The 26,558-nt window shown below is 52.7% G+C and overlaps 2 protein-coding genes across 2 annotated transcripts in view; one reads left to right on the plus strand and one right to left on the minus strand.

Annotated features, from left to right (window-relative positions):
- SYMPK (symplekin scaffold protein) overlaps positions 1 to 26,558 on the minus strand; it is a 278,017-nt gene that overhangs the window by 43,235 nt on the left and 208,224 nt on the right. Inside the window, exon 2 of the mRNA XM_050772062.1 lies at positions 6,822 to 6,911. The gene's annotated coding sequence lies outside the window, so the exon portion shown is untranslated. The remainder of the gene's footprint in view (positions 1 to 6,821; positions 6,912 to 26,558) is intronic.
- Positions 7,994 to 18,036, plus strand: FOXA3 (forkhead box A3). Its single transcript, XM_050772259.1, has 2 exons — positions 7,994 to 8,259; positions 16,316 to 18,036. The coding sequence occupies exons 1-2, from the start codon at positions 8,191 to 8,193 to the stop codon at positions 17,297 to 17,299; spliced, it is 1,053 nt and encodes a 350-aa protein (XP_050628216.1). The 5' UTR covers positions 7,994 to 8,190; the 3' UTR covers positions 17,300 to 18,036.

Below are 26,558 nucleotides of genomic sequence, written 5' to 3' on the forward strand. Positions count from 1 at the left end.
GTGAGCTGAGATTATACCACTGCACACAAGCCTGGGGAACAGAGCGAGACTCTGTCTCAAAAAAAAAAAAAAAAAACACACACAACAAACAAACATGCCAAAAAACAATAATCTGAGAAGGGTGAAAAATGATCCTATTTTTTTTTTTTTGAGATGGAATTTCGCTCTTGTTGCCCAGGCTGGAGTACAATGGCACGATCTCAGCTCACCACAACCTCCATCTCCCAGGTTCAAGCAGTTCTCCTGCCTCAGCCTCCCAAGTAGCTGGGATTACAGGTATGCGCCACCACATCTGGCTAATTTTTGTATTTTTAGTAGAGACGAGGTTTTCTCATGTTGGTCAGACTGGTCTAGAGCTCCCAATCTCAGGTGATCCACCCACCTCGGCCTCCCAAAGTGCGGGGATTAAAGGTGTGAGCCACTGCCTCTGGCTGAAAATGATACATTTTTTTTTTTTTTTTGAGACAAGAGTCTCGCTCTGTCGCCCAGGCTGGAGTGCAGTGGCGGGATCTCAGCTCACTGCAAGCTCCGCTCCCCGGGTTTAGGCCATTCTCCTGCCTCAGCCTCCCAAGTAGCTGGGACTACAGGCACCCACCACCTCACCCGGCTAGTTTTTTGTATTTTTTTTTTAGTAGAGATGCGGTTTCACCGTGTTAGCCAGGATGGTCTCGATCTCCTGACTTCATGATCCGCCAGTCTTGGCCTCCCAAAGTGCTGGGGTTACAAGCTTGAGCCACCGCGCCAGGCCAATGATACATTTTTTTTTTTTTTTTTTTTTTTTTTTTTGAGACGGAGTCTCACTCTGTCTCCCCGGCTGGAGTGCGGTGGCGGTGATCTCCACTCACTGCAAGCTCTGCCTCCCGGGTTCACGCCATTCTCCTGCCTCAGCCTCCCGTGTGGTTGGGACTACAGGCACCCACCACCTCGCCCGGCTAGTTTTTTGTATTTTTTTTTTTTTTTGGAGAGATGCGGTTTCACCGTGTCAGCCAGGATGGTCTCGATCTCCTGACTTGGTGATCCGCCCGTCTCGGCCTCCCAAAGTGCTGGGGTTACAGGCTTGAGCCACTGCGCCAGGCCAATGATACTTTTTTTTTTTTTTTTTTTTGAGACGGAGTCTTGCGCTGTCGCCCGGGCTGGAGTGCAGTGGCCGGATCTCAGCTCACTGCAAGCTCCGCCTCCTGGGTTTGCGCCATTCTCCTGCCTCAGCCTCCTGAGTAGCTGGGACTACAGGCGCCCGCCACCTCGCCCGGCTAGTTTTTTGTATTTTTTTTTTTTTTTTTTTGAGACGGAGTCTCGCTCTGTCACCCAGGCTGGAGTGCGGTGGCCGGATCTCAGCTCACTGCAAGCTCCGCCTCCCGGGTTCACGCCATTCTCCTGCCTCAGCCTCCTGAGTAGCTGGGACCACAGGCGCCCGCCACCTCGCCCGGCTAGTTTTTTGTATTTTTTTTAGTAGAGACGGGGTTTCACCGTGTTAGCCAGGATGGTCTCGATCTCCTGACCTCGTGATCCGCCCGTCTCGGCCTCCCAAAGTGCTGGGATTACAGGCGTGAGCCACCGCGCCTGGCCAGTTTTTTGTATTTTTTAGTAGAGACGGGGTTTCACTGTGTTAGCCAAGATGGGTCTCGCTCTGTCTCCCAGGCTGGAGTGCGGTGTCGCGAACTCCACTCACTGCAAGCTCCGCCTCCCGGGTTCACGCCATTCTCCTGCCTCAGCCTCCCCTGTCGCTGGGACTACAGGCGCCCGCCACCGCGCCCGGCTAATTTTTGTATTTTTAGTAGAGACGCGGTTTCACCGTGTTAGTCAGGATGGTCTCGATCTCCTGACCTCGTGATCCGCCCATCTCGGCCTCCCAAAGTGCTGGGATTACAGGCTTGAGCCACCGCGCCCGGCCAATGATACATTTTTTAAAAGGAACTACACAATAGCTAGTCACAGTAGTATCACATGATAGGTGTCCGCTGAATGAATGACGAGCCAACAGCCTCCTCCTTAGTTTCCCTGCTGCCTGTCACCCACTATCTTGCAAAGAGTCAGGGCCAATGTCCCCACGAAGGTCTACAAGACCTTATGGCATCTGGCCTGTTCTTCCTCTGACTGCCTCTCCCCGAGCTCTCTGCTCCACCCACTCTGGCCTCCTTGCTGTCCCGTGAACATGCCCAACATGCCCCTTCCTTGAAGACTCTGTGCCTCTCTTCCTTCTGCCTGGAATATTCCTCCTCCTAGATCTCAGCACAACTCCTTCCCTCTTCATTTCCTTCAGGACTCCACTCACATGTCTCTGCAGTAAGGCCTTCCCCGATGACCGTATTTCAAATTTCAACTCCCTCTCGATCTCCATCTGTGTTGCTTTTTCTCCACAGCATTTATCATCGCACACTACATATTTATAAGTTCCACGAGGACAGTGATTTATTTATTTGAAATCATTTTTTGGTAGAGACGGAGTTTCGCCATGTTGCCCAGGCTGGTCTTGAACTCCTGTGCTCAAGCAATCCACCCTCCTTGGCCTCCCAAAGTGCTTGGGATTAACAGGTCTGAGCCATCGCCCCCAGCCTAGAACAGTGACTTTGTTTCTTCACTTTTTATATTCCCAGCATGGAAGAGTGCTTGGCACCTAGCAGGTGCTCAATAAACATCTGCTGAATGAATGAACACTCCTGCCAAACAGCCTCCCCAATCACTGGGTTCAGTATTCCTGCCCTTTCACTCTTGAATCCTCGAAAAATAATAGCTATACTTGTTCTACTCTTTCCCCCTTTCTCACTACTGCACTTAACAAGTCTTTTTTTTTTTAAAGGCATGATGTGGTGGCTCACTCCTGTAATCCCAGCACTTTAGGGGGCCAAAGTGAGCAGCTCAGTTGAGGTCAGGAGTTCAAGACCAGCCTGGCCAACATGGCAAAACCCAGTGTATACTAAAAATACAAAAAAATTAGTTGGGCATGGTGATGCATGCCTGTAATCCCAGCTACTTGGGAGGCTGAGGCACGAGAATTACCTGAACCAGGGAGGCAGAGGTTGCAGCGAGCCGAGCCGAGATTGCACCACTGCACTCCAGCCTGCATGACAGAGCAAGACTCTGTCTCAAAAAAAAAAAAAAAGTAAAGAAAAGAAAAATAGGATGGGTATAGGGGCTCACAGTTGTAAACCCAGCATTTTGGTAGGTCTAGGTGGGAGGATGGCTTGAGGCCAGGAATTCAGGACTAGACTAGGCCTAAAAACTAAAAAAGAAGGCCAGGTGCAGTGGTTCATACCTATAATCGCAACATTTTGGGAGGCTGAAGCAGGAGGATTACTTGAGGCCAGGAGTTTGAAACCAGCCTGGGCAATGCAGTGAGACCCCATCTCTAGACACATGCACAATTAGCTGGGCATCAAGATCATGCCAGTGCACTTCAGCCTAGGAGACACAGAAAGACTCCATCTCAAAAAACAAAAAAAAAATTGGCCAGGCATATTGCCATGAACCTTTAGTCCCAGCTACTCTGGAGGCTAAGGTGGAAAGACTGTTTGAACCTGGTTGTACTGAAGTATGACTGGGCCACCGTACTCCAGCCTGGGCAACAGAGCATAGATCTGATGAACCTCTTTCCAAAAAAAGAAAAGGCCAAGTGCGGTGGCTCACGCCTGTAATCCCACCACTTTGGGAGGCCGAGACGGGTGGATCACAAGGTCAGGAGATCAAGACCATCCTAGCTAACACGGTGAAACCCCGTCTCTACTAAAAAATACAAAAAACTAGCCGGGCGAGGTGGCGGGCGCCTGTAGTCCCAGCTACTCGGGAGGCTGAGGCAGGAGAATGGCAGGAACCCGGGAGGCAGAGCTTGCAGTGAGCCGAGATCCGGCCACTGCACTCCAGCCTTGGCGACAGAGCGAGACTCCGTCTCAAAAAACAAAAACAAAAACAAAAAAAAACAAAAAATTAGCCGGGCGTGGTGGCGGGCCCCTATAGTCCCAGCTACTCGGGAGGCTGAGGCAGGAGAATGGTGTGAACCCAGGAGGCGGAGCTTGCAGTGAGCCGAGATGGGGCACTGCACTCCAGCCTGGGTGACAGAGCAAAGACTCCGTCTCAAAAAAAAAAAAGAAAAGAAAAGAAAAATAATCAGTTAATATATATTGAACACAGCCGGCCACGGAGGCTCAAGCCTGTAATCCCAGCACTTTGGGAGGCCAAGGCGGGTGGATCACCCAAGATCAGCAGTTCGAGATCAGCCTGGCCAACATGGTGAAACCCCATCTCTACTAAAAATACAAAAAAATTAACCAGGCATGGTGGCGGGCACATGTAATCCTAGCTACGCAAGAGGCTGAGGCAGAAGAATCGCTTGAACCTGGGAGGTGGAGGTTACAGTGAGCCGAGGTCACATCATTGCACTCCAGCCTGGGCAACAAGAGTGAAACTCCATCTCAAATTAAAAAAAAGAAAAAAAAAAAAAAAAAATATATATATATATATAGAGAGAGAGAGAGAACACTTAACATGTGCTGAGCACAATTCTAATATATACATATTAACTCATTTAAACCTCAGACACCAAGGTTTAAATAAATTAATATGTATATATTAGAATTAATATACATGAGTTAGGTTTATGTTTTTGGTTTTTGAGACAGGGTATCGCTCTGTTGCCCAGGCTGGAGTGCAGTGCCGCAATCTCAGCTCACCGCAATCTCTGCCTCCCAGGCTCAGACGATCCTCCTACCTCACTTTCCCAAGTAGCTGAGACTACAGGCGAATGCCCAGGTAATTTTTGTACTTTCTGTAGAGAAGGGTTTTGCCATGTCGCCCAGGCTGGGAGTTACTATTTTTAATCTTCATGTTACAGATGAGGAAACTGAAGACCAAGGAAGTAAAGTGACCTGATCAAAGGCACACAGCTTGTAAGAGGCAGAGCCAGCAGCAAGGCTGCATATCTTCCTTACCACTATGCTACAGTACTGTTTATCTGAAAGGAATTGTTTTTCACCCCCAGGTCTGTTTACGTAAGCCAAGGATCCTGGCCACCAAACAACAGGCAGTATGCCATCCCCAGTCAAAACATAAAAAACAGGCTGGGCGTGGTGGCTCACGCCTGTAATCCCAACCCCACTGTACTCCAGCCTGGGCCACAGAGTGGGACTCTGCCTCAAAAAACAAAAACAAAACCCCATAATAAACATTTCCACTTTTTTCATGATGATAATACATCCAGAACAACCAAAATATTTTACTGTTTCGTTCTTACTGATTTTTGGTTTATGATTTTTTTTTTAAACACATATATAAAATTCTCCTGCAGGAGCTAGATTTTATGCAAAAAAAGGAAAAGAAAAAACCCATATATACATATTTCCCTTTCTTTTACAAAAAGAGCAGACATAGGGCCGGGAGCGGTGACTTACGCTTGTAATCCCAGCACTTTGGGAGGCCGAGGCAGGTGGATCACGAGGTCAGGAGCTCAAGACCAGTCTGACCAACATGGTGAAACCCCATCTTTACTAAAAATACAAAAATTAGCCGGGGTTAGCGGTATGCGTCTGTAATCCCAGCTACTCAGGAGGCTGAGGCAGGAGAATTGCTTGAACCTGGAAGGCAGAGGTTGCAGTGAGCTGAGATCACTTGAGGTCAGGAGTTCAAGACCAGACTGGCCAACACAGTGAAACCCCGTCTCTACTAAAAATATAAAAATTACCTGGGTGTGGTGGGGCACGTTTGTAATACCAGCTACTCGGGAGGCTGAGGCAGGAGAATCACTTGAACTAGGGAGGTGGAGGCTGCAGTGAACTGAGATCGTGCCAGCTTGAGCGACAGAGTGAGACCCCGTCTCAAAAAAAAAAAAAAAAAAAGCACACACAATAAACACTAACCTCCACTTGTTTTCCCTTAATATATGTTGGCGACCACTATATCAGTGTATAGAGATTTTCATCATTTCCTTTTATCTACCTCATTCCTTTTTAGAGTTGCATAGTATTTTCTTATGTGGATGTATTACAGTTTCTTTCAGCCAATCTTCTTATTTAAGAACATTTGGGATGCGTGTAGCCTTTTGCTGTGATGAACAGTATCACCGGTTCCTCTTTCCTCTCGATGTACTCATTAAGAAGTGGTACCCTGCGCCACTGCTACCCGGGAATCTGACGACTACCCTGTTTCCCCAGACTGGCTCTAGGAGTATCTTTTATTCCTTCAACCAACATTAGCTGGGCGTCTCCGGCGTGACTGGCGCTGTGCTGGGAACCCAGTGGCGACAGAGACAAACCTAGTCCCTACCTTCATGAAACACACGGTCACAGACATCATAAAACAGCACACAGATAAGAGTCTGATAACAAATTAGAACACACGTGACATGAAGGAACAGAGACGGACAAGAGCATTTAACAGGCGGATTTCGGGATGGAGGGTAGGCAAGGAGGGCTTCGCAGAGGAAGTGACGTTGGTGCCGAGACTCGAAGGATGAATGGGAGTTGGCCAGGCCGAATGGGTAAAAGGATGTTGCGGGCAGAGTGGACAACCTGTGCAAAATCCCCGACGCGGGAAAGCGCATGCCAAGTTTAAGGAACCGAAAGGCCAGGGCGGCTGCGAGAGGTGGGGAAGAAGCAAAGAGGCCGAGTCGAAGCAAGCGAGGTCTGCGGGGCGGACGCACCCGGAGGGCCACGTTGGAACTTTGCCTCGAGGGCACTAGGGAGCCAAGGAAGGGTCCCGAGCAGGGAAAGAAACATGGGTCGCGAAAGCCACTCTTCCCCTCTCCCCACGGCGACCCCCTCCCCGCCCGCGCCCCTGCTTCTTTAGGCGCCTCCTCCCTTCGTCTCCGGGCCCAAACACCGCCTCCCGCTCACCGCGGCTCTGGCCTCCGTTCCCCTCGCGCCCCCTCAGCAGCGCCTCTTCCTAGACTCCGCCACCGCCGCCGCCATCTTCCGTTCGTCGCCGGGAACTGTGCGCACGCGCCCCACACCCAGGGCCGCCGGGAAATGGAGTCCAGAGCACAGTCCGACCCCGCCCATGCCTCGTCCCGTGAGAGCGGCCTTCTGCCCGCCTCCTTACTACGGCGAGCGGCCCCTTCATTTCCGGCTTGGGGCGCTAGGCCTTCTGGGAAATGTAGTCCCCTCGGCGGCAGAGCGAGGATAGGGAACTAGAGCATTCTGGGAAATGGAGTTCTCAGTAGTGCTGAGTCCCTGGACGGCTGGCTGGTCTTGGAGAGTGGGGAGTTCGGGCAGCGAAGCTCCTGGGTCTTTGAGGGGAGGTGGTCTGTTGCCCTAATGGGGTCTGCGGTGAGGCCCCGATCCCCTCCACCTTTGTTCTTAACTCTTTCAACAGTCTGAAGCATTTCTTTTTATTTTCTTTTGGAGACGGAGTCTCGCTCTCTCGCCCAGGCTGGACCGCAGCGGCCCGATCTCGGCTCACTGCAACCACCGCTTCCCAGGTTCAAACGATTCTCCTGCCTCAGCCTCCCGAATAGCTGGGATTACAGGCACGCACCATCACCCCTAGCTAGTTTTTGTAAGAGATGGGGTTTCACCCTGTTGGCCAGGCTGGTCTCAAACTCCTGACCTCAAGTGATTCGCCCGCCCGCCTCGGCGTCCCACAGTGCTGGAATTACAGGCGTGAGCCACCGCGCCCGGTCAAGTCTGAAGCATTTCTAGCCGTCGGAAGTCTCAGTCTTCCTGTCTGTCGAATGGGGATGTGATTTCGGAGACCTCTTAAGGGTCCTTATAGTCGCATAGTGGCCCTAGCGCTCTGATTCCCCTTTCTTCCGCGACGGTCATGCAGGGCTCTGGCTCTTCGTCCTCTCATGTCGAGATGATGAAACCCCCTGAGGTAGAAAGGCTCCAGAGTTCTGCCCTCGGGGCCCTTGGTATCTGCAGCGTCTCTGCCGCCTGCTCCCTCACTCCTGAATCACCCCCAGCTGTCGCGTCCCGGGGCTTAGGTCCCCGGCGCCTGAGGTCTGTCTCCTGGCGATCCCGCAGGGGGCGCCCCAGTCCGAGCGCGCCGCCCTCGGGGAGGCGGGAGGGGAGCCCGGGGCGGGCGAGGGCGGGGGTGTCCCGGCTATAAAGCGTGGCCGTCTCCCGCGGCGCTCGGGACAGCCGTACCCCGGGCGGTCGGACGGGCGGGCGCCGGTGGGAGCTCGGGCCGTGCCCGCGGAGAGATCCAGAGCGCTCCGTTCCCCCGGGGCCGGAGCGGGGGCGGGTGGGGGCACAAGCCCGGGGGATGCTGGGCTCGGTGAAGATGGAGGCCCATGACCTGGCCGAGTGGAGCTACTACCCGGAGGCGGGCGAGGTGTGTCCTCGGGGATGGCGGAGCGGGAAGTGGGGGGCAGGTATCGGGGTGTGGGCTCACATGGAGCAGGGACTGGTTGTGGGTTCAAATGGGGGCAAAGGCGTCTAGTTGGGCAGCCGAGGAACTGGGAACACGGAGACCAGGTGTGGAAGTCAGGGACCCGGGACGAAGCAGGGACCCGGGACGAGGCATGGATGGGAGCGCTGTTTGGGCAGCCTCGCCGCGGCCGGGGCTTGAAAATGGAAGTCAGGAGAATTTAGCCAAGGGTCGGGTCACACCTTAAACGTGGGAGCCAGGTGTTGGGGCCCCAAAAAGCAAGGGATTTATATGAACAAACCAAAGATAGGAATTAGAGTTCCATGGTAGGGGACAGACTGGGGGGTTTCAGGATGTGAGGTTCAAAGTTGGAGGGAAAGAAAGACTAAAAGATGGAGGAGGAGTCACCATTAAGGGAAGACTGAGGTGGGAGCTCAGGGCCAGCACACAGTGTTAAAGAACTGGGGTTCGGGGTAAGGATCAGCTGGTGATCTAAGGTAGGGTCAGAAATAGGGATTGGTGCTCAGGGGTAAGAGATGGGGGTGCTCAGAGATGAGGCTTCGTTTTGGGGGGTGAAACAACAGGTGGCTTAGGGTTGGGCATCTGAGAGCAGAAGATGTGGCCATTCACATTGGCAGGAGAGGGGCCGATCTTCTCCATCCCCCCACAATCCCTACCCATGACCCTCAGCAGGGACTCCCCAAATCGGAAGATGGAGAGTTTTAGATTGTGCACCTTCCCCTGCTCCCCCGCAAACCAGCAACCTCCAGCTATTGCTAAAATTCCCATCCAGTCTCACCTCAGACAAGGCTTCCCTGGAGTAGGGGGTGGGGGCATAGTCTTCATTCCCTCACCCGGACAGACAGAAAGTCCTTCCTCAAGTCTGACCCCCATTCCTCATGCTGCAACAACCCCTGCACCTTAGCTACCTCACTCTATAATCAACGTTGTGAGGGTGTGGGGGCTGGGGGTTGGGGTCTTGGTCTGAGAATTATGGGGGTCTGGACACTTGGACTTCTAACCTGGAAGGGGACTGTGGACTTGAGATGGGGTGTGGGGCAGGAATGGCTGGGTTCTCCAAGGAGTCAAGATCTGGTGGCTGTGGGGCCCCCAGCATGCCTGAGTCTTGAGTCTGGGGCTTGAAACTGTAGGGTGGGACTCCTGGATCCCCAGGCCTTCAGGGCTTGGCAGGGTGCCTGGGAGGGGCCAGTCCTGGGTTTGGGGAGGTATGAGGTGCACGTGGGGTGAGGCAGGGCCAACTGGGGAAGGGATTGGGAGTGTTGAGAGGTGGAGGCAGGGTGACTGGAGGTATCAGTTGTGAGATGGGGAAGGCAGAGACCCAGGTGGGAAATGGAGGGTTCCAGGCAGCGGGGGTGATCCCAGCGGGGCCTCTGGAGAACTCAGTCTGCGGACCTGATTTAAGGGAACCGACTATAGACCAATTGTACAAACCAACTACAGTTGTTTTGGGGGCACATCTTAAGTAAATGATGGGGGTCTAGGCAGGAGGAATTGATATTTGGGGCACAGTCTGAATAGATCCAAGTTTAGAGGACAATTTGTATGGAAATTGTGTCAGAAATTGAAGGATAGCTGGCACAGTGGCTCACACTTGTAATCCCAGCACTTTGGGAGGTCAAAGTGGGAGGCTCTCTTGAGCCCAGGAGTTCCAGGCCAGCCTGGGAAACATAGGGAGACCCTGTCTTTACAAAAAAAAATTTTTTTTAATTACTCAGGCATGCCTGTAGTCTAAGCTACTTGGTTGGGAGGCTGAGGTGGGAGGATCACTTGAGGCTGGGAGTTCGAGCTGCCGGGAGCTGTGATCGTATCACAGCACTCCAGCCTGGGTGACAGAATGAGACCCTATCTCAAAAAATAATAATAATAGTAGTAGAGGTACAGTCTGGAGGTAATCAGCATTTTGGGGAATATTTTGGAAGAGGCAATATTTAGAGGAATGGAAATGGTTAGGTGATACTGTCTGAGGCTCTCCTGAGCCTTCCCATCAAATGAGACCACCTCTTCCCCTTGGGTCAGAACAATGGGGAGAGAAATATCTACACTCAGCCAGCAACTGAGAGCTGAGAGGGTCCCCAAACCACTTGTTGCACCCTCCCGCTGGGGTGACTCAGCTTGCTGTCTGGAAGGAACTTGGAAAGTTACCATCCCGGGATATCCCTGTTGGTCTCAGGTTCTTGCAGATTAGCTGGTCTAGCTGCACCCCTGTTTTAGAGGTAGTAACTCTGAAGCCCCGCACGCAGAACACTGGGGTCCTGGGTTGTCTGGGACTAGAAACTTGGCTTCTGGCTTCACACTGCCTTCCTCTGCTCCCTGTCACACCCTTCTCCAGAGACAATAAGGAAATGAAAGAGGAGAAATTCCAGTCTCCTGGTGTGGGGGTGCAGGTCCCCCAATGGCTTCCCCCAATCTCAGCCCCACCCTGGCAGGGGAGATCCGGTTCAGACCCGGACACCAGGGGTTCATCCCAGCCCCGGGGCGTGGGAAAGCCTAGGGTGGATTAGAGCAGCTGCAGTGCTTGAGGTCGGACCTTAAGGAGGACTTCCGGATGGGTGGGGAGCTAGGAAGGAGGGCCCTGGGGTCCCTATCTGTCTTACTGTGCAATACCAGAGAGCCTGACTGGGTTGGAGAAATGGGGGATGGGGGTACAGGAGGATTTGGAAACTCTGTGGACCCCTCTAATCCATAACCTTCTCACCTCATCTCTTTTCTTTTTCTGGGGAGGGGACCTGAAGCCACCAACCAGGGGGAGAGATTGCATGGGGGAAGGGAGTAACTGTGGCTGCAATTTTACTGTGAGACTTGGGGTGAGGAGGAGTGGATTCATTGAAGGGAGGGAGGAAGGGAGGGAGATAGATAGATAGATAGATAGATAGATAGATAGATAGATAGATAAATGCTTGGATAGACGGATGGATAGATAGATTGATAGGAAGATGGTGGCTGGGCACAGTGGCTCATGACTGTAATCCCAGCACTTTGGGAGGCCGAAGAGGGTGGATCACTTGAGGTCAGGAGTTCAAGACCAGCCTGGCCAACATGGTGAAACACCGTCTCTACTAAAAATACAAAAATTAGCTGGGCGTGGTGGCGCATGCCTATAATCCCAGTTACTTGGGAGATTGAGACAGGAGAATCGCTTGAACCCTGGAGGCAGAGGTTGCAGTGAGCCAAGATAGAGTCACTGCGCTCCAGCCTGGGTGACAGAGTGAGACTCTATCTCAAAAAAAAAAAAAAGACAAGAAGATGGGCTGAAGGAGGAAGACAGGTGGGAGTTGGGGGTGGGATGGGAGTGGGGTAGAGTCGGGTAGTGAGAGAGAGTGCCAGGGAAGGGAGAAAGAGATGGAAGGCTGGAGAGAGAGACAGGCGCCAAGATGGAGGGGAAAGAAAGATGGGAGAGGACTCGGGAGGGGTGGGGGGTAGGGAGGAAGAGCAAAAGAGGTTAGGGAGGAGACAGAAGGGAAAACAATGCCGGGGTGGGGAGGGAGATGGGAGAGGGGAATGTGGGTACTGGTACTGAGACAGGTAACACAAAGGTAAAAATAGCCAACAGAGATTCAAAGAGACGTGATGAAAGAGCTCCTTGGAGAGACATGAAAAGGAAAGAGTGGAGGATTTCTCCACTGGAACTTAGACTTAGGGTTGAGTTGGTTGCCCTCTCTCCCTGATTCCCTAAGCCACCCTGGCAAGACTCGTTTCTCCCCCGACCTTGTGACCTGCGGAAGCTGACAGTGGTAGGGCCAGACATGGTGGCTCATGGCTGTAATCTCAACACTTTGGGAGGCCGAGGCGGGAGGATCACCTGAGGTCAGGAATTCGAGACTAGCCTGACCAACATGGTGAAACCCTGTCTTTATTAAAAATACAAAAATTAGCCGAGTGTTGTGGTGCCTGCCTGTAATCCCAGCTACTCAGGAGGCTGAGGCAGGAGAATCGCTTGAACCTGGGAGGCAGAGGTTGCAGTGAGCTGAGACGGCACCACAGCACTCCAGCCTGGGCAATGGAGTGAGACTCCGTCTCACAAAAAAAGAAAAAAAAGCTTACAGTGGCAGGAGACTAGGCAGTATCCAGTTAACTCACATTTGGTGGCTCTAGCCAGTGCTACATATAGCAGCATTCCCCCAACCCGCTCAGTGCCATGAGACCCCAGGCCTCAGAGGAGGCAGTGGGGAAAGGTCCAGATAGAGGATGGGGCAGAGAGGATGGGAGATAGTGGTTGAGAAGGGATAGGTAGATACAAAGAAAGAAACAACCTTCTAGCATGCCTATGTTTTCCTGGCATATTCTGTTCACTGTTGTGTTCCTGCTAGACTGTTAGCACCACAAGGGCAGGCATTTCTGTCTTAGTCCCTGCTTTTATTTTATTTTATTTTATGATTATTATTTTTTGAGATGGAGTCTTGCTCTGTTGCCCAGGCTGGAGTGCAGTGGCGCGATCTCGGCTCACCACAACCTCTGCCTCCTGTGGTCAAGCAATTATCTTGCCTCAGCCTCCCTAGTAGCTGGGATTGCAGGCATGTGCCACCACGTCCAGCTAATTTTGTATTTTTAGTAGAGACGGGGTTTCTCCCTGTTGGTCAGGCTGGTCTTGAACTCCCGACCTCAAGCAATCCGCCCACCTCAGCCTCCCAAAGTGTTGGAATTACAGGCGTGAGCCACCGCACCTCGCCTAGTCACTGCGTTTATAGCGTGACCTGGAACAGGTCTGGAGCCAGACTGCCTGGTTGCAGAATCCCAGTTCTGCCCCCATTCTTGCTGTGTGACTCCAACAACCTCTCTGGGCCTCAGCTAGCTCAGCTGTAAAATGGGCATCATCATAACACCTCCTCCCATAGTACGGTTGTCAAGATTCAAGGAGACCATTCTTGTGAAGTGCCTGGAACAGCGCCTGGCACGGAGCAGCTAACTGATAAATATTGGTTGAATGAATGAAAGAATATACAGAGGGTTACTTAGAAAGGCATTGCAATATCTAACATGTTCCATTGACCTAGGATCCTCCTTTTTCCCCCATTTGAACATTTCCAAAAATGGGATGCATTTTACAGTCAGTGGTGTCCAATGATTTTAACTGTTTTTCCCGTTTGTATTAATACATAAAGTTATGCTGCAGCTTCCAGAGAAGTCTTAGATTTGAAGATATATAGTAAATAGATACATAATATTAGGTTGAAAAGTGATTTGTGATATTCAAACACTTTTATGTATAAATACAGTAATTTTTTATTTTTATTTATTTATTTATTTTTTTTTTTTTGAGACAGAGTCTTGCTCTGTCGCCCAGGCTGGAGTGCAGTGGTGCAATCTTGGCCCACTGCAACCTCCACCTCCTAGGTTCAAGCAGTTCTGCCGTAGCCTCCTGAATAGCTGGGACTATAGGCGCGTGCCACCATACCCTGCTGTTTTTTGTATTTTTAGTAGAGACAGGGTTTCGCCATGTTGGCCTGGCTGGTCTCGAACTCCTGACCTCAAGTGATCTGCCTGCCTCGGCCTCCCCAAGTGCTGGGATTACAGGTGTGAGCCACCATGCCTGGCCTAAATACAGTAATTTTATAAGCTAAAAGATTGAAAAGAGGCCGGGCGCGGTGGCTCACGCCTGTAATCCCAGCACTTTGGGAGGCCGAGGCGGGCGGATCACAAGGTCAGGAGATCGAGACCACGGTGAAACCCCGTCTCTACTAAAAATACAAAAAATTAGCCGGGCGCGGTTGTGGGCACCTGTAGTCCCAGCTACTCGGGAGGCTGAGGCAGGAGAATGGCGTGAACCCGGGAGGCGGAGCTTGCAGTGAGCCGAGATCGCGCCACTGCACTCCAGCCTGGGCGACAGAGCGAGACTCTGTCTCAAAAAAAAAAAAAAAAAAAAAAAAAAAAGATTGAAAAGAGCTACACATATATGTTAGATTATCACAGTTATAATAACTGTTTTTTGTTTGTTTGTTAGTTTTTGAGATGGAGTCTCACTCTGTCGCCTAGGCTGGAGTGCAGTGGCGTGATCTCAGCTCACTGCAAGCTCCGCCTCCTGGGTTCATGCCATTCTCCTGCCTCAGCCTCCCGAGTAGCTGGGACTACAGGAGCCCGCCACCTCGCCCAGCTAATTTTGTTTTGGTATTTTTAGTAGAGACGGGGTTTCGCCGTGTTAGCCAAGATGGTCTCGATCTCCTGACCTTGTGATCCGCCTGCCTTGGCCTCCCAAAGTGGTGGGATGACAGGCGTGAGCCACTGCACCTGGCCTATAATAACTCTTTATGATTACTAAAATTGAGAACTGCTGATTTAACTAATAAACCAGCAGTTATTAAATTTTTTGGTCTCAGGACTCTGCACCCCTGTTTTTTTTTTGTTGTTGTTGTTTTGTTTTTGAGATGCAGTCTTGCTCTGTTGCCCTGGCTGGAGTGCAATTGTGCGATCTCATCTCAGCTCACTGCAGCCTCAGACTGCTGGGCTCAAGCAATCCTCCTGCCTCAGCCTCCCGAGTAGCTGGGATTACAGGCGTGTGCCACGATGCCTGGCTGATTTTTGTATTTTTGATAGAGACAGGGTTTTCCCATGTTGCCAGGCTGGTCTTGAACTCCTGACCTCAAGTGATCCACCCTCCTCAGCTCCCAAAGTCCTGGGATTACTTTGGGAGACTGAGGCAGGAGGATTACTTGAGACCAGAAGTTTGAGAACAGCCTGGGCAATGTGGTGAATCCCCGTCTCTACTAAAAATACAAAAAAATTAGCTGGGTGTGCAGTGCATGCCCATAATTCCAGCCACTTGGGAGGCTGAGACATAATAGCTTGAACTTGGGAGGTGGAGGTTGCAGTGAGCCAAGGTTGAACCACTGCACTCCAGCCTGGGCAACAGAGTGAGACTCTTTCTCTAAATAAATAAATAATCCGGGTGTAGTGATGCCTGCCTGTAATCCCAGCTACTTAGGTGGCTGAGGCAGGAGGATCACTTGAGCCCCGGAGTTTGAGGCTACAGTGAGCTGTGACTGAACCACTGCACTTCAGCCTGAGTGACAGAGTGAGACCCTGTGGGAAAAAATTATTGAGGAGCCCAAACAGTTTCTGTTGATGTGGGTTATGTCTATCTACATTTACTGTATTTAAAATTAGAACTGAGAAATGTTAAAATCATGTATTAATTCACTTAAAAATAGCAATCATTTGTTAGTGTAAAAGCATTTCTATTAAAAGAACCAAATTTCAAAAAATTTAGTCAAAAGAGTGGCACTGTTTTCCATTTTTGCTAATCAAGTTTGGCCCAGTGGAAGACAGCTAGATTCTCCTGTCTGCTTCTGTATTCTCTCTGTTGAAATATCAACACCCTCTGGAAAACTCCACTGTACACGTCATGAGAAAGAGAGTGAAAAGGGCTAATAATAACTTAGGATTGTGGGTACGGTGGCTTACGCCTGTAATCTTAGCACTTGGGGGATGCCGAGGTGGGTGGATCACGAGGTCAGGAGTTCAAGACCAGCCTGGCCAACATGGAGAAACCCCGTCTCTACTAAAAATACAAAAAAAAAAAAAGCTGGCGTGGTGGCGCACACCTGTAATCCCAGCTGCTCTGGAGGCGGAGGCAGGAGAATCAGTTGAGCCCAGGAGGCAGAGGTTGCATTGAGGCGAGATCGTGCCACTGCACTCCAGCCTGGGCGACACAGCAAGACTCTGCCTCGAAAAAAAAGAATACTATTATTTTGAAAATAGTTTTGACTTCGTGGACATCCTCAAAGGGTTTCAGAGACTCCCCTGGGTGTCCCAAACCCTGGAGAATCACTTAAAGGATGACCTTGAGTGTATGGGAGCATGGTGGGTGGGAAAGTGGGGAGCAGAAAGGGCATGTCTAGGGAGTGAGGAGAGACCTTTAGAGACCGCATTCTACAGATAGAGGTGATGATGGAAGGGATTTGTAGAGGATGCAAGATGGACGACAGACAGATGTGCAGTGGGTCCTGGGATCCTTTGCTGACCAGCAGAGTGGAACCCCACTGACCCCTTTCATCTTTCCCTCTAGGTCTACTCTCCGGTGACCCCAGTTCCCACCATGGCCCCCCTCAACTCCTACATGACCCTGAACCCTCTAAGCTCTCCCTATCCCCCTGGGGGGCTCCCTGCCTCCCCATTGCCCTCAGGACCCCTGGCACCCCCAGCACCTGCAGCACCCCTGGGGCCCACCTTCCCAGGCCTGGGTGCCAGTGGTGGCAGCAGCAGCTCAGGGTATGGGGCCCCGGGTCCTGGGCTGGTGCATGGGAAGGAGATGCCGAAGGGGTATCGGCGGCCCCTGGCACACGCCAAGCCACCGTATTCCTACATCTCGCTCATCACCATGGCCATCCAGCAGGCACCGGGCAAGATGCTGACCTTGAGTGAAATCTACCAGTGGATCATGGACCTCTTCCCTTACTACCGGGAGAATCAGCAGCGCTGGCAGAACTCCATTCGCCACTCGCTGTCTTTCAACGATTGCTTCGTCAAGGTGGCGCGCTCCCCAGACAAGCCTGGCAAGGGCTCCTACTGGGCCCTGCACCCCAGCTCAGGGAACATGTTTGAGAACGGTTGCTACCTGCGCCGCCAGAAGCGCTTCAAGCTGGAGGAGAAGGTGAAGAAAGGGGGCAGTGGAGCTGCTACCACCACTAGGAACGGGACAGGGTCTGCTGCCTCGACCACCACCCCCGTGGCCACAGTCACCTCCCCGCCCCAGCCCCCACCTCCGGCCCCTGAGCCTGAGGCCCAGGGTGGGGAAGATGTGGGGGCTCTGGACTGTGGCTCACCCCCTTCCTCCACACCCTATTTCACTGGCCTGGAGCTCCCAGGGGAGCTGAAGCTAGATGCGCCCTACAACTTCAACCACCCTTTCTCCATCAACAACCTGATGTCAGAACAGACACCAGCACCTCCCAAACTGGACGTGGGGTTTGGGGGCTACGGGGCTGAGGGTGGGGAGGCTGGAGTCTACTACCAGGGCCTTTATTCCCGCTCTCTGCTTAATGCATCCTAGCAGGGGCTGGGAACATGGTGGTGGGTATGGCTGGAGCTCATACCACAAAGCTCTTGGGGCCTGATCACTTCTGGTGACACTTGGCTTGTCCCGTTGGTTGACATCTGGGTGGGTCTATTACTTACTGTGACGACTGCTGTCTCAGTGGGCATGGTGTTGATCCATTGGGTACTGTGATAACCACCATGGATACATTTTGGTGGCCCACTGGATACTGTGAGGACTGCTACATTGATGTTATTGGCTGATCCACTGCATGGTTTGATAGCCACCATCTTGGTTGGCCCTTTGGGTGTGATGGTGATAGCATTTCCGTGACATCTTTTTTGGCCCCCCATTAGGTGCTGTGCTCACTTCTTTTTTGGTGTACTTCTTGGCACAGTAGGTGCCAAGTTGGCCACCATTCTGTGTAACACCTTTTGTGGCCCATTGGGTGCTTTGATGGACATCATACTGAGTAGGTGACAATGTCAGTGGGCCACCATGTGCCATGATGGCTGCTGCAGGCCCGTGTTGGCCATGTCGTCACCATTCTCTTTGGCATGGGTTGGGTAGGGGATGGCGGTGAGAATACTCCTTGGTTTTCTCTGAAGCCCACCCTTTCCCCCAACTCTGGTCCAGGAGAAACCGGAAAAGGCTGGTTAGGGTATGGGGAATTTCTACTGAAGTCTGATTCTTGCCCGGGAAGCGGGGTACTGGCTGTGTTTAATCATTAAAGGCACCATGTCCGCCTCTTACTGAGTCTCTTTTCCTTGGCCAGTGGGCCCTGTGGGGCTTGAACACCTGAATTTGCGCTCCTCTGTCCCTTCTGCTTCCTGCCCCCAAGAGCTGGCTGCCTCTGGGGGAGGAGTTGGGGGAGGCATCGACCTGACCTTTGGCTCTTTGTTGTCCCTGACCCCAAGGACAGTTTGCTCACAGATAGCAGCCCCCGCAGCAGTGGGGCCAAAGCAGCAGGGGGAGGTGGCTCTGCAGTGACCAAGGCCATCTCCCCACCCCCACCTCCCAGACATACACACAGACCTCTACCTCTGAGGCTCTGGAAGCCTAACGGCCGAATAATCTTTGACTAAGCTGGGGAGGAGGAAAAAGGACAGATGAGGTGTCAATTCAATGACTGGAGATTGTGCACGTGTTGGAGTTTATCTGCGTGTGTGTGTGCGTGTGTGTGCTCTGTGTGTCATAGGATAGCACTATGCCTACTGGGGTCCTCATGGTCTACCACAGAGTGTTGTCTGTTGTCGGTATCCCTTGATTGTGTGGGTTTGTGTGTCTGTTCATACCCTGGTTATGTGCTTACTTGTGGTTGGGGATATCAGACTCTTGTGTATGTTTTTTTTTTTTTTTTTTTTTTTGAGACAGGGTCTTGCTCTGTTGCCCAGGCTGGAGTGTGTAGCACAATCTCGGCTCACGGGAACCTCCGCCTCCTGGGTTCAAGTGATTCTCTTGCCTCAGCCTCCCAAGCAGCTGGGATTACAGGTGCCCGCCACGACACCTGGCTAATTTTTGTATTTTTAGTAGAGACATGGTTTCACCATGTTGACCAGGCTGGTCTCAAACTCCTGACCTCAAGTGATCTACCCACCTCAGGCTCCCAAAGTGCTGGGATTCCAGGTGTAAGCCACTGTGCCCTGCCTTTTGTGTATGTCTTTATTGTGTTGTGTGTGTAGTTCCCTGTGTACACCTATCCCTGGGTCCCTCTGGGTCTCACACCGTGTTACGTGTGTGTCTGAATGTCACTCTCTGCCTAACTCACTGCCTCAGAGAATGCGTGTGTGGGACAACATGCATATGGCAGGGCTGGCTGTTCTTGTGTGTTCTGTATTTCTGTGAGTCCATGTATACATGCTTAAAAGAAAACATGTAGTCTGGGTGCGGTGGTTTGTGCCTGTAACCCCAGCACTTTGGGAAGTTGAGGTGGGCGGGTCACTTGAGGTCAGGAGTTGTGAGACCAGCCTGGCCAACATGGCGAAGTTGACCTAAAAATACTCTACTAAAATACAATAATTAGGCCGGGCATGGTGGCTTACGCCTGTAGTCCCAGCTACTCAGGAGGCTGAGGCAGGAGAATTGCTTGAACCCGGGAGGCGGAGGTTGGAGGTTGCAGTGAGCCGAGACTGCACCGCTGCACTCCAACCTGGGCGACAGAGCAAGACTCTGTCTCAAAGGAAAAAAAAAAAAAAAAAAAAAAGAAAGAAGGCGTGTGTGTTTGTGTGTGTCTGATGGCCACCTTTGCTGTGTACTTGTCACTGTTGCATTTGCATGTGAACATGTGTGGAGAGTAGGCTGGCCTGGTGTCTGTCACTTGCAGGAGGGTGTGTGTGGAAGGAGCTGCATCCTCCTTCAGCCACTGTGAGCCTCTGGGTTTGGGATCTGGGTGTCTGTCCCCCAGGTCTCTCTCCTGTGACTCTGAGTCAGCCTGTCTGTTGCTCAGATTGGCTGTCCGGGAAACACAACTGTGCACCTCCCACCTCTCCTTTCAGAATGGAAACTGAGGCCCAGATGGGATGAGACTGGGCTAAGGTCATTCAGCGGGGCTGGAGTGGGTGGGCAAGGTTGATCTGATTATGTCTTTTCCTTATCCGTCATCTGCCTTTCCTGGTTGCTGGCTCTCTGGTTGCTCATTCATTTATTCAGTCAGCCAGACAGCCATTTAGTCATTTGAAGACCAAAGACTCTAATCCACCTGTGTGTGTGTGTGCGCGCGTGCATGCACACTGGTGTGATGTGTCTTTCAGTTTCTGTGGGTCCATCTTTCTCCTTGTCTCTTAGTGTCCTTTTATTCCTCTTTTTCTTTCCCTCCCTTCCTCCTTCCTTTCTTCCTTCTTTCTTTTTTTTCTTTCTTTCTTTTTTTGTTTTTTTGAGACAGGGTCTTGCTCTGTCACCCATGCTGGAGTGCAGTGGCATAATCACAGCTCACTGCAGTGTCGACTTACCGGACTCAAGCAATCCTCCCTCCTCAGCCTCTCGAGTAGCTAGGACTACAGGTGCACACCACCACGCCTGGTTAATTTTTAAATTTTTTATGGAGAAGGGGTCTCCCTGTGTTGCTCAGGCTATTCTTGAACTCCTGGCCTCAAGTAATCCTTCTGCCTCAGCCTCCCAAAGTGCTGAGATTACAGACATGAGCCACCGTGCCTGGCCAGTGTCATTTCTTTCTGTATCAGTCTGTCCCTGACCCTCTTTCTGTGCTTTTATCTGTTATCTGTGTCTCTTGGTGTCATTGAGTTGCTGGTGCTCTCTCTCCTATGGCTCACTTCATGCTCTCTCTCTCTCTCTCTCCCCGCACTGCCCCTTTTCTCTCTACTGCTTTGACTCGCTCCCACCCTTCCCCTGGGTCTCTGGGTTTCTCCCTCCTCTCAGAGTGACTCTTTCCTGGGGTCCGTCTCCCCCTACTCCTTTCCTGGATCTCTGGTCTCTCTTTCTCTGGCCTCCATCCCTCTCCCAGCTCCCTGGGTTTCCGCCTCTACCTGCCACCTCGCAGGCCAGGCCCTCTATTCCTGTCGCTGCGCCCCGCCTTGCCGGCTGCGTGTCACCCCCGCCCCCTGCCGCGCTGGCTCCCCGTCCATCCCACCAGCCTCGCTGTCCTGGGCAGGCCGGGGAATTCCTCCTGGTTCCTGGAAAAAACAACTGGGGCCGAGAGAAAGGCCCTCAGTCTCCCCAGGCACCCGCCCCCCTCCCTCAGGCCTGGGGGTCTCTCCCGGAGTCGGCCAGCCCGAGGCAGGAAGCCCTGCGGTTTCTGGCTTCTCCCAGGCGGCCTCCGGATCTGGCCCCCGCCCCCCGGCCAACAGCCCAAATATTATTCCGCGGGAGGAGTCGGTGGTGGCGGGAGGAGGCCCTGGCTGAAAGAGGCTTTCAGGGCGGCCAGGCCTGGGGCTTCCTGTCCCCAGGCTCGGGCCTCAGGCCGCCCCAGTGGGGACCTCAGGTGGCCGGAGGGGCGGGGTGTTGTTGTAGGGTCCTCGGGGGAGGGTGGGGCCATCCATCGGGGTGTCTGGTGGCCACCAGCTCTGCTGGCGTGGGCAGGTGTGACCCCCACCCCAGGGACAGCCGGCTGATGTCCAACGTGGAAAAGTACCACGGTCAGACATGGGACGCATGGACAGACACGGGACACCACGAATCAGGGATATGGGGTGGCCATGGGGACACAGGCGGCCCTGGACTGTGGGCCTAAGGTGACATGGTCCAGGGGAAGGGCCTGTGGGTTGGGGCAGAGGCTGGGGCAGGGTCCCAGCTGTGGGCAGAGGGCTGTCAGCATTAGGAGGCATGAGACGATGATGATGATGATGATGGTAATGATGGTGATTATGATAATTAAAAGCTCCTAGGGCTTCCCACGAGTCAGGAATTGTGTTAGCACCTTACAGAACTGATGGGCTGCATCCCTCCCGCTCCCCACAACTTTACTGTTGAATGAAACCGAGGCACAGAGAGGTGAAGTAACTTGCACAGATAATGAGTGGGGTGCTAGGGCATGAACCCAGGCAGTCTGGGCCCAGAGTCATTGCCCCTAAGCACCCCGCTGGTCTGCAGGATGGGAGGGACAACGGCAGCCCAGTGTAGTCCTGGGGTCCCAAGCCCTCCCTGGCAGGCACCCCCATTCTCCGCCATAGCCTGCCATATGGGAGGAGGTGGATTCCCAGAAGCCACACGCTCACTGGTGACCAGGCGGTCACAGCTAGGTAGGACATGTGTGTCTAAGTGGCTTGTCACTGGGCTTTATTCGCGTGTCTTGCTGTCAGCGTCTCGATGTCACTGTGTCTGTGGGTTCGTGTGTTGCTCCATGATGGGTCTCTGTTCAGCGCATGAGTGTGTGTGCTTGGATGCCTCTGTGTTGGTGTCCATTGCTGGGTTTGTGTTGGTGTCACTGACTGTCTCACCGTGGACACATGTAGGTGACTGTTCTGTCATTGTCTTCTTTGTGGCCGTCACCACGTTCTCTGTGTCTGTTCATTGCTGTGTGCTTTGTTACTGTGCCTCTGTGCCTGACAGCCTGTTTGCCTGTCATTGTGTTTTCTGTGAGCATGCAGCACGCATCAGTGTGTCTGTCACTGTGTCTGTGACAGGGTGTCTCAGGGACTGTTTATGTCTCCGTCACTCTGGACCTGTCACTGTGGCTCTGTCTATATCTGTCACTGTGTGTCACCGTGTCTATCCCTCTGTGTGTCACCATCTACCCAGGTGTCACTGTGCATGTGTTACTCATCGCCCAGGCCACAGGTGGGTGTGTCGGGCCCACTGGTGCCAAGGCTGTGGCCCAGCCCATCCCACCCTTGCTGACCGTGGGCCAGGCTGGGCGCCTATTTGCAATCCTGCCCCAGGTAAACACCAAGATCCGGAACCCAAGGGCCACCTCCCTCACCTCCGCTCCTGCCCCTCAGCCTGTTCTGGGCTGGACCAGAGCCCTGCAGACAGTGTGCCACAGACTGGAAATGTGCCCTGACTCTCCCCCTCCCCCCGGGCACCAGCCTCCCCGAGCCTTCAGCCTCGACTCTGTCTGTCTGTCTGCTTCTCTCTCTCTCTCACTGCATGTCGATTTCTCTGTTTCTTTCTGTCCCTGCTTCCTCTCACCTGGGCTTCTCTATGGCTCTGCCTCTCTCTGGAATGACCGTTGTCTTCATTCTGTCACTGTCCCTCTCCCTGTGACTTTTTCTGTCTCTCTGCAGATAAGTTCCATTTCTCTGGATGTTCGGCTGTTGTGTCTCCATTTAAGTCCGCCTGCTTCCTGACACTTGCTTTCTTTTTTTTTTTTTTTTTTTTTTTTTTTTGAGACGGAGTCTCGCTCTGTCGCCCAGGCTGGAGTGCAGTGGCCAGATCTCAGCTCACTGCAAGCTCCGCCTCCCGGGTTCACGCCATTCTCCTGCCTCAGCCTCCCGAGTAGCTGGGACTACAGGCGCCCGCACCTCGCCCAGCTAGTTTTTTGTATTTTTTAGTAGAGACGGGGTTTCACCGTGTTAGCCAGGATGGTCTCGATCTCCTGACCTCGTGATCCACCCGTCTCGGCCTCCCAAAGTGCTGGGATTACAGGCTTGAGCCACCGCGCCCGGCCGACACTTGCTTTCTATCTAGTGCTGGCACAGTCTCTGCAAGTCTCTTTCTGTCCTACTTTGTAAGTTTCTCCCTCTCCTTCTCTCTGTCCACCGTCTCTCTGCCTGAGCCTCTTAGTCTTGGGCACTATCTCTGTGAGTCTCTGAGCCCCCAGCCCCTACAGGGGCCGACTGCCATGCCTGGACCCTTAGGGGAGTGTGTGCCCCCCAGCCTCCCCCCACCAGCATGCTGGTATATATATAAACGTATATGTGCGTATTATTTATATCTGTACCCAGGCAGGAGGGGAAGACACTGGGGCCTTTGTGTAGCCGCAGCCTGCCCGCCCGCCACTCTTCTCCCTTCGTCCCTGCCGCCCGCCTGCCTCCACTCCCCCTGCACAGAAAGGTTCCTGTGGGGCCTGCCAGCTTCCTCTGCCTGAGGTGTGAGTGGGCACGCCACGGGTGAGGCGGGCAGGAGGGCCTGGGGGATTTTTCCAGCTCTAGGAAGCTTTCCGGGTGGGGAGGGTTCTGGAAGGAACGGGAGTTCTCAGCAGGGCTGCTGTGGGTCTGTGTGGACCTGCTGTCCCTGAGTGTCCTCGGGCCCTGAGCTGGCCTCTCCCTGGGGGTCTCTGAGCCCGTCTGTCCATCTAGATGCCATTCTGACGTTTTCTCTGTTGGTTTGGGGTCTCACTCACGCATGCAGGCACAGTCATCGGGCATTTGTGCTGGGCTCCGTGTTGAGAACGCAGAGATAAATGTCGGTCCCAGTGGGTTCTATGCCATTTCTGTCTCATTTGCTCCATCCCTTTACCCCTGCTTGAAAGCTCCCACCTGTTCCTATTAAAACAAAATTCAGGCCAGTTGCAGTGGCTCATGCCTGCAATCCTAGCACTTTGGGAGGCTAAGGCAGGCAGATCACTTGAGGTCAGGAGTTCGAGACCAGCCTGCCTTACATGGTGAAATCCCATCTCTACTAAAAATACAAACATTAGCCAGGTGTGGTGGTGGGCACCTGTAATCCCAGCTACTCTGAAGGCTGAATCAGGAGAATGGCTTGAACCCTGGAGGCGGAGGTTGCAGTGAGCTGAGATCGTGTCACTGCGCTCCAGCCTGGGCGACAGAGAGCAAGACTCTGTCCCAAAAAATACAAAAAACAAAATTCAAAGTACTTATCACAGTGTACAGGTCCTCTTACTGCTCCCCCACCACCCCTCTGATTCAATTTCCTACTACTCTCCCCCAGCACTAGTCACCTGCTTGCTTCTGGGACAAACCAAGCAGGCTCCCACCTCAGGACCTTTGCAGGTGCTATTTACACAGATTTCTGCTGGCTTACTCCCTCCCCTCCTTCAGTTCTTAGTGTCACGTGCTCAGTGAGCTCTTCCCTACATCCCTTTCTAAAATAGCAACCCCGGCTGGGCATGTTATCTCATGCTTGTAATCCCAGCACTTTGGGAGGCTGAAGCAGGCAGATCACATGAGGTCAGGAGTTTGAGATCAACCTGGCCAACATGGTCAAACCCCATCTCTAATAAAAATGCAAAACTTAGCCAGGCATGGTGTTGCGTGCCTCTAGTCCCAGCTACCTGGGAGGCTGAGGCAGGAGAATCGCTTGAACCCGGGAGGTGGAGGTGGCAGTGAGCTGGAATGACACCACTGCACTCCAGCCTGGGCGACAGAGTGAGACTCTGTCTCAAAATAAATAAATAAATAATAAAATAAAACAGCAACCCCGGCTGGGCACGGTGGCTCACACCTGTAATCCCAGCACTTTGGGAGGCTGAGGCAGGCAGATCGTTTGAGCTCAGGAGTTTGAGACCAGCCTGGCCAACATGGTGAAACCCCATCTCCATTAAGATAAAAAAAGAAAGTAAAATAGCAACTCCCATCACTATCTCCTTTCCCTGGTTTATTTTTTCTTCTTAGGACTGACCACTCTATGGCTGTCATTTTTTTTTTTTTTTTTTTTTTTGAGACGGAGTCTTGCTCTGTCACCAGGCTGGAGTGCAGTGGCATGATCTCGGCTCACTGCAACCTCTGCCTCCTGGGTTCAAGCGATTCCCCTGCCTCAGCGTCCCGAGTAGCTGGGACTACAGGCGTGCGCCACCACGCTCAGCTAATTTTTTGTATTTTAGTAGAGACAGGATTTCCCCATGTTGGCCAGGATGGTCTCGATCTTCCGACCTTGTGATTTGCCCGCCTCGGCCTCCCAAAGTGCTGGGATTACAGGCGTGAGCCACCGTGCCCGGCCGGCTGTCTTATTTTATTGTCCTGTTTGCATCTCTCACCTGAATGCCAGCTCCATGAGAGCAGGGGCTGGATTCTGTTTCCTGTTCCATCCACATTATCTCCCCCAGTGCTTGTCACATGGTGGATGCTGAATAAACACTTGTTGAGGAAGAGAAGCAGCCCATTAATCTATCCATCCCTTAAGCTGACCCTGTGCTGGGTGATGCTGGGGATGCAGTGGTGATCAAGACAGCCCTGGCCTTACCCTTCTGGGGCTCACAGTCTGCTTGCCAGACAGCAACACTCCAGAATGGACAGGGCTGGGCCTGGGGGAGCACAGAGGGATATGTGGGGTGCAGAAATGGCACCTGATGCAGCCTGGGGGTCAGGGAGGGCTTCCTGGAGGAGGTGCCTCGACTGGGGATCAAATGACCCAAACAGATAGAATCTTGCACTTCCTCCCGTTCCCTGCCTGTCTCACAGAACTTTTGAGTTTGAGGATGTCATCACTCTAGTTCACACCTGTGCCTTTTCCTGATTTCAGTCTTTCTCATCTCTCCTTTTTTTTTCTCATCTCTTCTTTATTGCCTTCTCTCTGCATCTCAGTCTCCCCTCTTTTGCGTCTCTGTTGTTGGCATCTCATCTGTCATCTCAGTCTGGCTCAACCTATCAGAATATTGTCCATTTCCTTTTCTTTTCTGTCTCTCCTCTGTGTCTGCCTCATCTCTGAGGTTCTCTCGAGTCTCTCCCTGTCTCGCTGGGTCTCCGGCTCCTGTGTCTCCTTGTCTCTTTCAGTGAGCTGGTCTCAGCATCTCTCCCTCCCCACCTCTGTTGTCTCCCATCATTCCCTGAGTGTCTCTCTGTGTTTCCCGTTTGTTGCGAAGTCTCTGCACCTGCTCCCTGATTCCCAAATAAATCCAGAACCCCTCCACCCTGGCCCCACCCTGGCACTGGGGGAAGGGGGGCTGATCCAGCCCCCACACCCACACAGGTCAGGCCTTCTG

This window comes from Macaca thibetana, chromosome 19 (assembly GCF_024542745.1).
Source record: "Macaca thibetana thibetana isolate TM-01 chromosome 19, ASM2454274v1, whole genome shotgun sequence".
NCBI lineage: Eukaryota > Metazoa > Chordata > Mammalia > Primates > Cercopithecidae > Macaca > Macaca thibetana.